At 43.4% G+C, this 16,933-nt stretch overlaps 1 protein-coding gene across 1 annotated transcript; it reads right to left on the reverse strand.

Moving 5' to 3' along the window:
* Window positions 1–9,810: 9,810 nt before the first annotated feature.
* LOC128734444 (integrin-linked protein kinase) lies at window positions 9,811–16,811 on the reverse strand. Its single transcript, XM_053828648.1, has 5 exons — window positions 16,488–16,811; window positions 15,492–15,657; window positions 11,361–11,545; window positions 10,765–11,293; window positions 9,811–10,703 (listed from the first exon to the last, which is right to left on the reverse strand). Exons 1-5 carry the CDS (start codon window positions 16,574–16,576, stop codon window positions 10,326–10,328), a joined length of 1,347 nt encoding a protein of 448 aa, XP_053684623.1. The 5' UTR covers window positions 16,577–16,811; the 3' UTR covers window positions 9,811–10,325.
* Window positions 16,812–16,933: the final 122 nt, after the last annotated feature.

Genomic DNA, 16,933 nt, shown 5'->3' on the forward strand with positions numbered 1-16,933 from the left:
ATCGAGCTATCTAGCATGTTGCACTCCTCTATTCCTAGTGCCGGTACGGTTCTTGAAGAGGATAGATTTCACTGCACTGTCGTCCTTGCAGCCTGGCCGATTCACCGTAGTCTTCTGACTTTCGCCAGCTGTAGGATGGGAATCTCTGCAATGAGTGTCTGCTGTTTATGGTTCATCAGGTATCAGCATCTTTGGCTCGAGCAGCACGTTCCTCACAATCATGTGGAAGGATTTGTGCCTTGCCCATCTTGCCCGTGTCATCATTTACCTGATGAGGTCGGGAAGGAAAACAGGAGGAATAGGAAGGGGTGGATGAGGAATTTGGACAAACACAAACATATATATACCGAGAGATTTTTGTACCCCCGAGGGGATACTGCAATCCTTGGTAGTTAACTTACCAAAAGTACACCCCCTGGGGAGTATACTCATGATAAATAAGAGCTTATAGCTCAATACCGCTTTCGGTAAGAAACATCAAAATGTCTCGTAATTTTAGTTTCCTAAAATCCGATTCATTTAAGACGTAGGATCCAAAGATCCTATGACGCAATAATGCTACTGCAGGACAGTTGCAAATTACGTGATATGGTGTACCGTAGTCGGATTCACATAAATTACAATGAAACGATTCAGCTCGCTGAATCGTAGCCATATGATAATTTAGTCTGCAGTGACCAGTCAGTGATCTGACAAGAATACTGCAATTTACCTTTGAGTGTTGCAAAAGAAATTTCGCAACCTTCTCACAAGGCTTAACAATGAAACTTTTCGTTTGACGACAAGTTTCAAGATTTTCCCAATAACGTACATGTTCAGATGAAAACCAAGATCGAATCTTTTGTTTTATCCAACATGCCGCAATTGGTAAAGCAGGTTCCGGTCCGAAAACCGACTTTTCTGCTCCAGATCTTGCTAGTTCATCAGCCCATTCATTTCCGGTTATACCAGAATGGCCAGGAACCCAAACCAGATGAACGGCATTTAGAATGCTTAGTTCTTCTAATTGGGTGTGGCAGGCGATGACTGTTTTAGATTTAGAATTAGCCGCACAAAGGGCTTTTATAGCGGCTTGACTGTCAGAACAGAAGTAGATAATCTTGCCTATCAGTTCTTTCTGAAGTGCAAACTGAGCTCCGCACATAATTGCAAAGATTTCAGCTTGAAAAACGGTGCAGTAACTACCCAACGAATAGGATTCCTCCAATTCCAGCTCACGGCAGTAAACACCAGCACCCGCGCGACCTTCGTACAAGGAACCATCGGTATAACAGACCACATAGTCGGAAATTTTCCTTTCCATGTAGCCTGACATCCAAACCTCTCTAGGAGGAAAGTCACTTGAGAAAGTCCTATACGGGAAAGTACGCATGAGCGTTACATCGCTAGGAGCAAGGGCAAACTTGTCCTCAGCAACAATTTGCGACCACAATCGAGTATGACCAGTGGAACCGTCCACAGACTGCCAAAGGCCAATCGCGTGTAGTCGATAAGCACATATTAGTGCCTCTTGCTTCAGGTGGAAGTGTAGAGGTTTAATATTGAAAATAGCTTCTAGGGCGGCAGTAGGAGTTGTAGTAAATGCACCAGACATTGCCATTAAACACATCCTTTGAAGATGGTTTAGCTTTGTCTGGACAGTCACAACTTCCCCTCTCTGCCACCATACAAGACAACCATACGCCAGTATTGGTCTGACAACGATCGTGTATAACCAGTGTATGTATTTGGGTTTAAGCCCCCAAGAGTTGCCAATTGCTCGTCTACATTGCCCAAAGGCCATGCACGCTTTTTTAATTCGGAAATCAATATTTGTGGACCAGTCAAGCTTGGAGTTGAGAATCAACCCCACGTACTTCACTTCGTTCACAACATCAACATCCGAATCGTAAAAGCGCAGAGCGCGAGCTCCATTGGTATTTCTACGTCTTGAAAATAAGACGATAGATGTTTTGCTCGGATTTACCGAAAGTGCAGTTTCTTGGCACCACGTTTCCACAACGCGTAGTGCCTGCTGCATTAAGTCAAATAATGTGCTTATGCACTTTCCAACTACTAGGATGAGATAGTCATCCGCAAAACCATATGACGGATAGCCTAGACCATTGAGTTTCCTCAACAGGCCATCCGCCACAAGGTTCCATAAAAGAGGCGAGAGAACGCCACCTTGTGGACATCCACAAACACTTTGCTTCCAAATGCTTGCTTGCCGTAAGGACGAAAAAAGCAATCGGTTACTAAGCATTTGTTCTATCCACTTTATGATTATTGAAGGCACATTATGATAACGAGCAGCCTCCAAAATGGAAGCGAAAGATACGTTATCAAACGCGCCTTCAATATCCAAAAAAGTTCCTAAGCAAGATTCCTTTTGTGAAAAAGCAACCTCAATTTTATCCACCACATCATGTAATAAAGTGGTTGTAGACTTGCCACTTTGATAAGCATGCTGTGCTGAATGAAGAGGAACTTCTACTAAGCTTGTTTCGCGGATGTGGTGATCAACAATCCGCTCAAGTGATTTAAGCAAGAAAGACGTTAGACTGATTGGTCTAAAACTTTTGGCTTGCTCGTATGTCGCGCGTCCACCTTTAGGAATAAACTTAATGGTTATTTCACGCCATTGAGTTGGGATGTACCCAATAGCAATACTACACACAAACATCCTTCTCAGAATGTGTTTGAAGTACTTGAATCCTTTTTGCAGTAGAATAGGGTATATTCCATCTGTTCCAGGAGATTTGTATGGAGAGAAGCTGTTCACGGCCCACTCAATCGCTTCAGTTGTGACAAGTCTCCGAGCAAAAGCCCATGAGTCTAAGCCACCTAAAACGATTTCTGGATCGTTTCGAACTTCAGGTTCCACACAGCCCGGAAAGTGACTATAAAAGAGACATTCCAGGATTTCATTGTCATTCGAACAGTATTCACCGTTCGAACTTCGAATGTTATTAACCTTATAATCTTTCGATTTTGACAGTATTTTATTAAGTCGACTTGCTTCGCCGAAACTGGAAACGTTGCTACAGAACCTGTGCCAGCTCGTGCGTGCTGAAGATCGTAGAGCCTAGGCATAGGCATGCATAGGCTTTCCGGGCCTGCTTGAAAGGCTCCACGCCATCCCTCCGACGTCTATTCCAGGCTCTCCTGCATCGTTTCTTTAGTTCCGCGAGATGAGAGTTCCACCATGGTGTTCCTCTAGTCGTTTTAATAGTTTTTAGCGGGCAAGCTACTTCAAAAGCTTCCGCAATAAAAGATGTTGTGACATCTACAGCCACATCCAAGTCGATCGATGATTCAATCGTCGGTTCGAATCCTTGAAATTTCGTCGCCAGTTCCTCCTCAAAGAGTTCCCAGTCAGAAAATCTCGGATTGCGAAATGTTGCAGCGTTCAAGGAGACACCTAAATGATCAAAATATATAAAGCAATGATCAGATATTGGTGTCTCATTTGAAACATGCCATTGTGCCAACTCATGACTGATCCTGTTAGAGCAGAGTGTTATATCTAACACTTCCTCTCTACCAGCTCGTATGAAAGTTGGACAATTGCCAATGTTGAGTATTCCAAGGTTGGTACTACTCAAATATTCCATCAAATTAAAGCCTCTCAGATTGATATCCGAGCTGCCCCAAATGATGTGATAGGCATTGGCATCACTGCCTACAATGAGCGGAAGCCCATTAGATTGGCAGTATCTCACCACATTTCTGAAATCGTCGCTGGGAGACGGTTCATCGTGTGGCAAGTATGCAGAACAGTAGACATAGCGCCTATGGACATCATCCTCGACGAGTTCTACTGTGACTGCACAAATATCTCGAGTAGTCAACTCAGAGATAAGGCATGCACTAATTGACCTATGCAACAATATGCATGCCCTGGGCATCAAACGAGGATTTGTCATACCAGTTTTGCTGAAAACAGCAAAGTTCTGGTTTCCAATATTCGTCGAATAAAAGTACCCCTTGCGAAAATATGGCTCCTGAACCAATGCGATGGTGACAGAGCCATTAAAAAGTTTTTCGCATAAATACAAATTTGCTGCCCGTTTGTGTTGAAGATTTATTTGTGCGACTCTAACTATTTGACTAGCGGAGTATATGCACAAACAATCTCCAACACAGATCAGACAGCAAATTGTAAGCGAAGCCAATTAAGTTGGCCAGAACGCACTTGGCGTAAAACCCATAAGGGAAATTGGGCAGGACTACTATGCTGTTCCCACGAAACGCAAGGGACAACAAAGATCGACCGTACCAGAGCCCCGCATGGCACAGTAGGGGCTAGACGCCCAAAGCACTCCGTTCGCGACTGGCATGTTTTCACCCCTCCAGCCATTCAGTCATCGGCACGGAGATAGACCTTGACTTAGGGGCACCTGATTTGCCGACTCCCGGCAGGATCAGGTCCCGTGGCTCAATTTTTGCCCAAACGTACAATTCGGCACCAACCGCCAAAGGGCGTAACTGCAGATTGTGTAAAACAGACCGATTAAGAGTCTCTCTCTCTCTGTGCTAAGCCAGCTGAGAAAATAACTCTCTCCCGGTGTGCTCACACCCCGCAGCCGCGCCCTCCGAAAAGCCTGCGCCGAACTGCATGATTAGGTAGCCGGAAACCACACGGCGAGTGTTCCACCTTCTCTATCTGCATACGACAACCAAGGTTGCGTACCACCAGGTGCGCAACTTTGGCTACCGTACCCCAGCCGGCACCTCGTGGAGGTAGAGATAGGAGTTAAAAAACAGAGGTGATATATTTGCACATGTTCACTCATTTGCCAGCTTATGGTTCATACGTCTGTGCCACTCTTCGCTTTTTGTTTGTATTTCGCCAAAAATAGTCCCCAACACCTTAAATTCGATTACGGCAAGTGCACGTATTTCTTCAAAAAGAAAAATTACTGTCTGAAGGTCGTAAAAGGCTACCGGTCGGTCTGATTAGTGTTCTGTACCTCGTCACATCGTCACACACCGCCTACTTAGCTTCGAGGTACGATGCTGGTCTAACAAGCCAGTCGTCGCATGTTCGAATCTCGGCTAGACGGTGCTTGCTTGATAGAGTCAGTAGGATCGTTACACTGGCCCCGTAATTTTCTTGTACTCTAAACAGCCGGCTGCGAAGTCTGTCGATAAAGAAGGGTAATGTCTAATGACGGTTTAAACCCACGGCTTTTCTTTACATCGTCACATTTGATCGGCGGTGTATTCTCCTCGATCGGAACGTCTTGCGGAGTGAAAAATAGTCTCGACTTCTAGCTTTAATGCGTCGTCGAATCTCCTTATTTGTATTATAGTCGGCGATGATCAGAGATTATTGAAAACTCGGCTCTTGGAATTAGGGACTCTACTTGAACTGGCAGTCACAGATTGTTTGTTTTCGTTTTCTTCTTCTACTTATATTTGATGCAGACAATTCAAATACCTAGGACGATTAAAATCAAGTTAGCACCCTCGGGTTTGCGAGGAGTTTGAAATTTTATCGCAAATAGCAAGCCCGGTTCGCCGTAACAGTTCAAACCCGGTTTCCACTGACAGTTCGATGTATAAAATCAAAATCAGCTGGCTCCTCTCTCTCACGTTTGCAACAAGCTTGTGTACGCACCGACAAATGACAAACCCGATCACGTGATGAAGGAGTTCTGTGAGCTTCTCAAAAGAGCATGTGAAGAGTGCCCAAGACACGATTTAAAGTTACAGTGATCGAGGATACAAATGCACAGGTCAAACACGAAGAGTTTTTCGCCCCGTTACTCCATTCTACCACAATCGACAATAATTGCATGACGTTTATCAGCTTCGCTGCCGCCAAAGAAATGGCTGTCTGTAGTACCTATTTTGCACGGTGGTACATTCCTGGAAAACCCTTAATAGAGAGACTGGTTGATGGTCGGCACTTTTCGGGTGTCGCAGACTGCTGTCCTTCCGAAGTCCACACGTAGACTCGGATCACTATCTCGTAGTAAGCATCTTTCGCGCCTGGTTGTTCTACATACTCGAATCGAAACCAACGAGGAAGATACGACTCAGCTTTCGATTGTTATCAGCGGAAGAAGCTACTGCAGAGTACTTTCGGTAAACTGAGGAACGGATCTGTGAACGAGTTGTAGAGAATCTAAACGAGTAGTGGAAGCACATCCACGATACGATCATTACTACAACGCATTAAGTGTTGGATGCTACTGCTGCAACCACTTCCAGCGAGTGACGGACGAGGAGAATAGAGGTAAACTCTACCTGTCGGCTGCAACTGTGACACGCCAAAGGAGAGAGATATATTGATGCGGAGGAACAGAACTGTTTTGAGAACTCCCGGCTTAAGCACGACTGCAAGGAAGGTGTCAAATGATCATTCATAACACAAGAAAATATGCCTTACTGTTTACGAACCCTTCCAATTAACCATCCATCCCATTTCGCTTACTATTCGATTTATGAATTAACTGTAATATGAAAGTATTAATAGCTTAGAACAATCACACTTTATTCTAATTCAGAATTTGATTGAACAGGCTTTCAGTACGGATACTCTAAACGGAATAGTTTTACTTATCCCAATCAGATTTCTCCCCTCGCATCCAGTTTCGTAGGCCGTCTGGCCACAGCGGCTTAGCCGCGTAGTAGGGTTGCCGGATGAGCGACCAGCGAAAACAATATTCTGCAGAGAACCGGACAAAGGCCGACGAGGCAGAACCCGTTCACGTTGAATGTGTGCTGTTAACGATGTTGCTGGAACAGCGGGTGTTAAGGGTGATTGGCGAATGGCAGCCCAATACCGACAAACGTGGAGATGGATCCTAAATTCGGCACTGATTTAATAATCAGATTGTCGTTGCAAAGGTTAAGTAAGTACAGTACAATCCATTTCCTTACCTCAACTCTCTGCGCGAGGTCTCTCGAAATACACGCGGCACATCGCTTGCTCCAGGGCTTCAGTAAGCCGTGTTAATCTATTCGGAAAACTGTTCTCGTGCATTATCTGCCGTAGCTCTCTGCGCTCGACTATATCACATGCTGCTTGGAAATTTTAGGTTAGGCATATTGAGAACGTTGCACACTCGACATTTCTAGAAAATGTGTCTGACTATGAACATTTGATCCGTAGTAACACGGGACCCATGAAGCTCGCCTCTTACTGTCCTACGAAATTTATTGATGTTGGGGATTGGCGACGTAACAAAATCTAGGAAATGGCGGCGATGATCAGTGAAATGCCACCTAATGCGATTACAACAATCGCGTTTTTCTATATGGGGCAAACCACACCTTCCATTCACTTCTTCAATAACTGCTCTTCATTCCAAATTGTGGAAATTACGTAATGAATAGGTTCCTAACCATTTTTGTGACGCTATTAATCTGCAGCTCTCTGACTTACTTACTTTTTCGGTGACAATCCGCTTATCGAATCCATGCTGAATTCAGGAGCCGTTTCCACATTTCTCGGTCTTAGGCTGCCGCTCTCCTGTCAACAGCGCTCATCCAACGGGGACAGTGTCTGCCTCGAAGTCGCCTGCCGTGTTTAAAGGGGCATAGTAGGATATCCAACGTATTTTAGACCCCATCAGTAGCTGTACATAATTCGTACACTTACGCACGCACACTTTTGTATTTTTTAGAGAAGTTTAAAAGCGGAGTACAGTTTTCATTACCACAGAGAACATGAATGGACAGGTACATTTGAAAGAGTGTCTCCAAGTGTGACTTCTTCCTCTTCTGAAGTCTTACAACTGTCCTACGATCTTCTAACCGGATTTTGTTTCATGTCATTCATTACACAAAGGACGTGCTGAAGTAGTATAAGGCAAATAATGTCGTTTTCATGCCGAAAGATCTTAACCAGTGTAGCGATATCCACACTCGTGTGGTCTAAATTTCTCACACACGCGTACTAATTCTAACGAACACGCCAGCATAAGCATCCCTTTCGGACTCTTATTTATTCATGCACTGCGCCTAGTTTTTGCGAGTGTGTATTTAGCTAACAGCTACGGTCGTCGCTCTCGTTCGTCATTGAAGCCCGAGATCCTGATACCGATTACTCGCTAGGGCTCGCACTCCCGCCCGTGAGAAAAATCGAAGGCGAAAATGAAGAATAAAAGACAGCGTAATGCAAAATCTATATCCCAGTGCGCCACTTGCCCTCACGGGCAGCTGATTTTTCACAAGTTATTTGACTCGCGAGTAAGCAATGTGAAAGATTATATCAGGCTGTGCTTTCACGAGTGTGTAGATAGCAGAATTTCTGCACACAGCACCGCCGGCTGTCTGTTTTACAGTTGCGTGGTTGCGTTGAATGCTATGCTTCTCACACTCTCTCGTGTGAGAGTAGACATCGTTGACTTCTCGCTCGATTTGCAACATTGATTAGAACCCCTCAAATACACTGGAGCTGCAACCAGTCGAGAAAAACCCGGATATTATAAAGTAGATTTTCTAAAAAAGTATTAAAGTAGGCAAAACAGATGGAGAAATGCAGAAAGCGTGGGTAAATATGCAAAAATATGTCGATTTTCAGGTTGTGCAAAGGTAGGTTTTAGGTAAGGCCAAAGTACGGCCATTCGGATATAGAATCGAAATAAAATTAAAATAAAGGCGCTAGAACTAAGTTTAATTGTTTGATTTAATACCCTGAAAATTTGATAGTAATCTAATAAAAACTCAAATTTTGCGAATAAATTTTGTGGACACCCTTTATTTAGTAGGCTTTGTCCATGCAGAATTTCTTGATTTTTCGTAGTAAGGTGGGTTTAGGTAGGTTGCCTTACTAAGCTGCCCATGGATGCATAGTTGACGTAAAAACCAAAATGACCAAAATGTACTTTATCGGTCTTACGCACTCTTAACTATGTTGTTCACATGCCCAATACTCAAACAACATATGTTTGTTCGAAAATATTCGAGAAATTTAGTAAAATTGAGCTACTCTGCTATTGGTTTCACGTAATGCTAATGGTTGACGTAATTCCCCGCATAATCAATCAGCATAGTAACCCATTTGTTTTTGTAGCTTTACGCCAAGTTATGGGCATAATCGTTCAAAAAACAGTCTGTTTATACGCATAAACTGGCGTTCACATTTTTTAAACACAATAAATGAGGAATGAATCATAAAACCTCATCAGTCCTGTTTTGATTAATAAACTCTACTAAATTGACAGATTATTCGATTGAAAAAGTTTATAGTAAAGACTATGCATCCATGGGCAGTAAGGCCACGCTACCGAGTCTCGTGATGGGGCTGCCTTTGTAGGCATAGTATCAGACGCTATTGTGAGCCGCTCTAAGCCTGGAGTACAACCGCACACTTGGTTGAGGAAATCGTCCAGCCTTCAAGAGCCGTCTCTGAGATGGGAACAGATGCTTAAGGCTGATAGGCCATTCCTCGTTGCTATATTCAGCGTTCGCATGAGTGCCTCTTTCTCTGTCTATATACTATTTTAATTTCCACCGGCGTTGGTCACCCGATCTCTGCTAAAGTTGCTCGTATTGCGGCTGGTGCCACGAAGAGGTAGGGATAGGAGTTCTTGGATTAGAAGCCAAGGACCACTATTTTATACCAGCAGGTATGCGAGGTACTGATGTTACGCATTATCCAGCCGTTTACCAACCAAAGAAGACCTTTTTTGTGAATATGCATTGCTACTTTTGGTTTCTAAACAAATTGAGTGATACAGCCGGTCATCGCTAGTGACTTTATTAATTAACTAGAAACGTTCAAGTCAAACGACGCAAAACGCTTAAAATACGCATGGAAAACTCCACATATGATTGCATAATATTGAACAAATACACAGATTTGTTGTCAATATTTATTTATTAAAAATAAATCTCATCCTACATATCTACTATTTTTTAGTTCTACGAACATGCACTTGTTATAATTAATTCCAGTTAATTGTGTTTTCTTGTGGACAAATCTGTCCCTAAAAATCCGTATTAATACTAGTTTTTCGTAAGACACTGTGTGTTTCATATGTTACTTAGTTGTGAACATCAACGAAAACATAAAAATTGTTTGGGAGTTGTGTTGTTCTACAACAATTCCTAGTTGCTCAGACAGTACATCCTCCTATTTCTAGCCAACTGTCAAGAACAGCACAACACACAAACGCTAAACAAAACTGAGAATTGTAGGTTACTTATTGTCATTTGTACACTAGGAAGAAAAAAACCTGGAGTTCCTGGATTGGTAATTAGTTCAGCACACGGTTACGTTTTGGCAGAGTAATAGTCAGCCCTCGCTAGGACTTTCAATCAATATAAATAAGAGAAGACATAAAAGGCACATTTCTCCATATGAAGCCGAGCGTACTGCTCCCCACTTAACGTTTCATCTTTTCAAGTATCGGTATAATCATGTCGAACTTGGGACGCTTACCCGGATCTTCGTTCATACAGATTTTTATCAATTTGCACAAGTGTGGGGAAGTTCCCGGCGGAATGGTGACCCGCAGTCCTTCCGTAGCAATGCGCATTCCCGCTTCCATTGGTGAAAGATCAGCGAAAGGAACCTCCCTCGTTGCCAGCTCCCAGATGCAAATAGCGAAGCTCCACATATCGCAAGCTTCCCAGTTGCGATCGCTACGTTTCTTCTGCAGCATTTCCGGACTCATCCAGGCTGGCTGATAGGCTCGGCCACGCTCCTGGAAGGAAAACTTCGCATCCGCCATGTTAACGCGGGCCGTCAAATCATCGTCGATCTGAAAATTATCGGAAAAATTAAAACAATTTCATAAAAAATTATAGGTAAAGTTGGCTCACCATAACATGAAAACTATTCAGATGATATTCAGGTATAATCCTTTCGAGAGAGTGCAAATACGCCATTCCACGAGCCATATCCAATGCAAATCGGACAGCCTGTGCTGTATCAACAACAATGCCGGCAGCTCCATGCAGTAGATCATATAACGAACCCCTAGGCATATACTGACTAATCACAATCAGTCGTGGCGGAGCATTGCAAGCACCAATCACTGGCAAAATATTCGGATGGGAGAAGATTCTTAGTTTCGGAAATTCTTCGTTAAAGTCGCGACTAACTCGCGAATTGCAGTCGCGAATCGCTAATATCTTGGCCACGATGTCATTGTTTTGCCATCTACCACGCCAGGTTTCCCCACCCGGTGTAATGGCCAGCTTCGTATGCAGCATCAGATCTTTGATGTTGATACCCTTGTATCGAGACAGTGTGGCATCTCGTGAACGTGTCTTCATGCCTAACCAGCTCTGATCCTTGAAGCTGATTTTCTTCAACTCCTGCCCGCTTTCCACGGCCAAGTTGTGCAAGCTATAGAACCAGTGTGGAAAAAATATGGTCACAATTTGACAGTTTCGTAAAACTGTGAAATACCAACCGCGTAGCCAGTTGCGCTTTGGCTTTATCCAATGGCGTGTCGCCATCCTTATTGGCCAGGGAAACCAAAGCACCATTGCTAACCAGCTCTTCGGCGATCGGCTGATAACCCCAGAAGGCAGCATAATGGAGCGGCGTGTTGCCGTGTTCGTTGGCAGCGTTTACATCCGAACGATGACGAATTAACTGGAAAAGAAGAATAATTATTGAATGGGTTTTCAGAGTTTTAGTTTTGGGTACATTCTAGTGATAACATTGAAGTTATCTGCGAACTGCGAAGCTTAGTAGTTGGCTACTATTGTTAAAAATGATCTACTCGTTTTGCAGCCCAAATGCCAAATCACACCATAAACGAATAATTTATGCGCCTGTTGCAAATCTCGGCTTGATTTAAAAGGATACAAGTGTGCCCACGAAACGAGCATTCGCTCTAGCATAAGCAGTACACTTACAATACTTCAAATTATCAATTAGTCTTATAACAGTCAGCTGAACTGGTTTATAACAACTCTGCTAGTAAGCAGGATAGATTTGAGCAGCCGCGTTAAATCCTGCTATTTGCGTTCGACTGTAGCACGTGCTGCCCTGAAATCCATGAAAATGTGATGCATGGGGACATTGTGCTTCCCCATGAAAATTTAATCCATAGTAGCACGGGCACCGATATGGCCCGTTGGTATTGTTCTGCTAATTAATTCCCTTACTATTGGAGATACACAGCGTAGTAAGATCTGTAGATCACGTAGAAGGGACAAACCACACCTTCCATTCACTCATGCGGTAGTTTCTCCTTCTCCCAAATACTGAAAATTATCCAGTGAAGCGTTGTTGCTTGCAGTTCCTTACTATTTTGGTAGAGTTCTGTTTGGTCCTTTCCAGCGGCTGTATTAGTCTTCAATTTTGTTTCCCCGACCAAGAAAGTATTTTATATGAGACATTCCCCTCCTTTCATTAAAAAGCGTCACTTTGACAAATACGGAGCCTTTCCCAAATTTATTTTGTGTTTAGAGACATATACTATAAACAAATCCACGGCCTCACGGCCACGAGGGTAGTAAAATTTCTCGCTCCACCTGGTCTTACCATCATGCTCGCTGCGCTCCTGGTCATCTTGTTCCTACCGGATTTGAGGTAAACACCATCTTTGCAGCGTAGTTATCCGGCATTCTTGCAACATGCCCTGCCCATCGTATCCGTCCAGCTTGAGCCACCTCCTGGATACTGGATCGCTCTTATCACTCGTTTTTCGAAAACTCCGAGCACTCGCAGGTCCTCCTCGAGCAATGTCCATGTTTCATGCCCGTAGAGAATAACTAGTCTAATAAGCGTCTTGTACAGGGTACACTTTGTACGGGGGCTTAGTCTGCTCGATCGCAATTGCTTGTGAATTTCATAGTAAGCACGACTTCTGGTGATAATATGCCTCCGAATCTCACGGCTGATTTCATTGTCCGCCGTTACCAGTGAGCCAAGGTAGACCAATTCGTCGACTACCTCAAACTCATCGCCGTCGATCATTATACTACTGCCCAAGCGGCGTCGGTCAGTCTCGGTTCCGCTGTCCAGCATGTATTTAGTTTTAGATGTATTCACTTTTAGCCCAATCTTTTCTGTTTCGCGGTTTAGTCTGCTGTACTGTTCAGCCATCGCCACAGATGTCATCGGCGAAGCAGTCGAAATTGACTAGATTTGTTCAAGATCGTTCCTCGTGTGTTGATATCCGCTCGAGTCATAACACCTTGTAGTTGTAGCACTATGTTGAACAGCAGGCATGAGAGACCATCACCTTGACGAAGCCGTCTGTGTGACAATACACCCGAAATCCGAAAACAGCACTGTGTACCATCCATCGTAGATTGAATCAGTTTGATGAGCTTCCTGGGGAAGCGGTTCTCACCCATGGTTTTCCATAACTTTTTTCGGTCGATGGTATGATATGCGGTTTTGAAGTCAACGAACAAGTGGTGCATGGAAACTCTGTATTCACGGCCCTTTTGGAGGATCTGTTGCAGTGTAAATATTTAATCCATTCTAGACCAACCTTCGATGAAACCGGCTTGATAAGTTCCCATAAATCTATTCGTAATTGGTAATAGTCGGCGGAGAATGATTTGGAACAGCACTATGTAGGCAGCATTGAGAACGATGACCGCTCGAGAGTTCTCACAGTCCAACTTGTCGTCCTTTTTGTAGATCGGGCAGATAACCTTATCTTTCCAGTCCTCCGGTAGCTGTTCCGTATTCCAAATCCTAACAAACGGATATATCCCCAGAGCATACAAACGGTCAACTTTTCTGATCCCATTTTAATAAGCTCCATTCCGATGCCATCTTTTTCAACTGATTTCTTTAGCCCAGTTCTTTAATTGCATGATGGCCTCCTTCACTTCGCCTATCGTTAGAGCTGGCACCTTTTCCCCGTTTGTTACACCATCGAAATCGCTTTCCCCGCCGCCATGTTTCTCTGCCAGGACGCTATTCAGTTGTTTATCGAAGTGCTGCTTTCACCTATCCGTCACCTCACGATGGTCCGTCAGAATACTGCCATTCTTATCCCGGCACATTTCGGCTCGCGGCACAAAGTCTTTACGGGATCCGTTCAGTTCCTGGTAGAACTTGCGCGTTTCCTGAGAACAGTGCAGCCGCTCCAGCTCTGCATATTCCTGCTCTTGCAGGAAGCGCTTTTTCTCCCGGAAGATTTAGTTCGCTGCAACTTCTTCCATTTGTATTCTTCCACGTCCCTCTTCTTCCAGCAGCGCTGCTTCAAGTGGGTGCGCATAGTTTGCTACGACGTCTGGCTGCTTCAGCCGCGCAAGATCTAACCGAGGCTGGCGTCGGTACCGAATGTTGTTCATAACGGAGAGTTTTGGGCGCATTTTAACCATCACTCTGTAGTGGTCCGAGTCAACGTTAGCGCTTCGATAGGATCTGACGCCGATAATATCTGAGAAGTGCCGACAGTCGATCTGTGAATCTGTGTGATTTGGTGACCTCCAGGTCTACACAAGTATACTTGTGTAGGAGTCTGTACCGAAAGAGGGCACTACGTAGGTCCATTTCATTGGTGTGCGCTGAACCCTAAAATCACCGGTTTGTGTTCCTCCACCTGGCAGACTTGAGTATTGAAATCCCCGATGACGATCTTGATATCATGTTTTGGGCAGCAGTCGTATTCACTCTTCAACTGAGCGTGGAATTCATTCTTGTCGTCATCGGTACTTTTGAAGAGAGGATTGTGCACGTTAATAATGCTGATGTTAAAGAACCGACCCTTGATTCTCAACCTGTACATTCGAGAACTGATTGGCTAACACCCAATCAACCGTTTCCACATCTCACCCATTACTATGACAGCTGTACCCAGCTCGTGTGTTGCCGCAGCTCTGGTAGATGGTAATGGTATGTCCATCTCAGAACGTACGTACTATTGCGCTCTTACAACATACCTCCTGCAGCGCTAGGACGCCAACTTGCAGCTCTTCAGTACACCGAAGAGCACTCGAGTACTCACTTGAAAATTGAAAGATTGGCAGTTTAACGTCCCGAGTTTCCAATCCATAGTTTCGTAGTTTCGTAATAACGTGATATCCATGTCATTTCTTTATCGGGTTGATGGCTTCAGGGTAGAATGGCATACTGATCCTTTCAATGCTGTTTTTATGATGCTATAGTGTGGTAACATTTTCTATGTTTCTTGTGCTCATAAATTATTTTCCGGAAACCAACATCCACTATATCGCTATATTACATCAGGCTCTAATCATTACGGCGTTCTAAAACAAGCAGCGTTCCATTCAATGATACATCGTCTCATCTTACAAACATTATAAATTTCCGGAACACATACATTTGGAAAACATAACACATAATTTCCGTAACACAATATAAAATGTCCAGCATTATCAACCCAGCAATCGTGCCCGTACGCACAGATTTTTATATTTTTTGAATAGAACTCGATGGTTATTGTATAACTAGAAGCATAATCACTAGCTCACTAGTGACTTCAACTCATTTGTGCAATAAGTAAAACCCATAGTTCAAAATACGTCACACAACTTAATGCTTTCCTTTTGACAATTTTAAGCCATTTTCAAATAAAATACATAAGTTTAAACCAAATAGCACTCACCATTTGTACGATCTCCAAGTGCCCGTGAGCCGCCGCCAAATGAAGCGGAATATCGTCACCCATGTTGGTAGCATTCACGCGGGCACCGCGATGCAACAGCATTTCCACGAGCTTCGTGTGACCTTCCTTGGCACACCAATGTAGCGGACTGAAACCGTGATCGTCACTAAAACGAATAAAATCGTCAACACAGAATAATTACCTTTTCTAGCGCAGCCGCCGAAAAAGAAACAACGCATTGCTCGTTTTTGATTACTCGCTTTCATTCATAAAAACGGCGACCGCTATAGTAAACACTAAAGAAACTGACTAAAGAACTGACAAGTAACTCATTTTCGTTTCGTCGTAACCAAGTGCGCATGAATCTCGATGAAACCTTCTGAATCTTTTGCTCGAAAACTTGCGGAGTATCAGTCGATGAACGCGGCAGAAATTAATGATTGCAAGCAAACGGCAACAAATATCATTGTATCACCACGAAATCGGTCCGTGCTGCCTAACGAAAACACCAGGCAATCAAATTTGTATCGTACATTTCATAAAATCGCCTAAATGTTGAACTCGAAAAAATATTGTTCGAACTTTTCCTAGCAACTTTGAACAGAGTCACGCACAACAATCATCGTTGAGCAAACCAGGTTTAATGATGACAGGAGGCCGCGAGTGACTGAGCTCCAGTGTCTTTTCTTTAGTCAGTTTCTTTAGTAAACACGCATTGATGCAACGCAGGTTCGTATGTAAACAAATCAAATCAATGACGTCAACATTGCCCACACAGTACCATTAAGTGAAAAATTGGGCTGACAGGAAATACTGAGCCTACGCAAAATAATACTGACTTTAAATCGAACTATCCGAGTTTGAACCATCAACGATAGAACATGTCAATAATTAAACTATTTTTAATTACTTCCATTTATGGAAATTCGTTCATTGGGACCGTTGCCTACTTTCGACAGCTTTCTAGTTTTTTTTTCGGGATTTAAGTTAACTTACCCTTGATTCATATCATGTTCAGTATCGTCCAACCACAGGCGAACCTGTATAGAATTCCCCTCACGGCACCAGTGAAAAATATCTTCCATTCTGTTACACTTATAACCTTCGTGACAACTCCCAGTTTTTTTTTTTTTTTGACGAAATAAATATTTTAATTTAGAAACAAAATCTAACAGACTCACATAAATTTTCACTTTCGATTGATTATTTCACACGTATATCGGCTTTTTATGTTGTTTCGGTTAAGTTCAGTGATGTTTGGAGTACATTTTAGACCAAAAATGTACTCACTTGTACCGTCGATAGCTGCCTCTGGTTCGTATTTTTTCACAAATGTCATTCGTCTATCGTCTAGCAAACAGCTTTGATATATTTATAGCGATGACGTCACCGGTACGAACTATGCTGCGCAAGGAAATGTCAAAAAGTATGTGGCATTCTAT

Source organism: Sabethes cyaneus, chromosome 2 (genome assembly GCF_943734655.1).
Source record: "Sabethes cyaneus chromosome 2, idSabCyanKW18_F2, whole genome shotgun sequence".
NCBI lineage: Eukaryota > Metazoa > Arthropoda > Insecta > Diptera > Culicidae > Sabethes > Sabethes cyaneus.

What these genes read in the sequence shown, in the direction of transcription:
- LOC128734444 (XM_053828648.1), bottom strand. Translation starts at nt 16,576, where the DNA reads ATGGAAGATATTTTTCACTGGTGCCGTGAGGGGAATTCTATACAGGTT. An exon ending in AAAGCGCAACTGGCTACGCG is followed by an intron (nt 11,294 to 11,360) that starts GTTGGTATTTCA and finishes CTGGTTCTATAG; the next exon opens with CTTGCACAACTTGGCCGTGG. An exon ending in TGAATAGTTTTCATGTTATG is followed by an intron (nt 10,704 to 10,764) that starts GTGAGCCAACTT and finishes GATAATTTTCAG; the next exon opens with ATCGACGATGATTTGACGGC.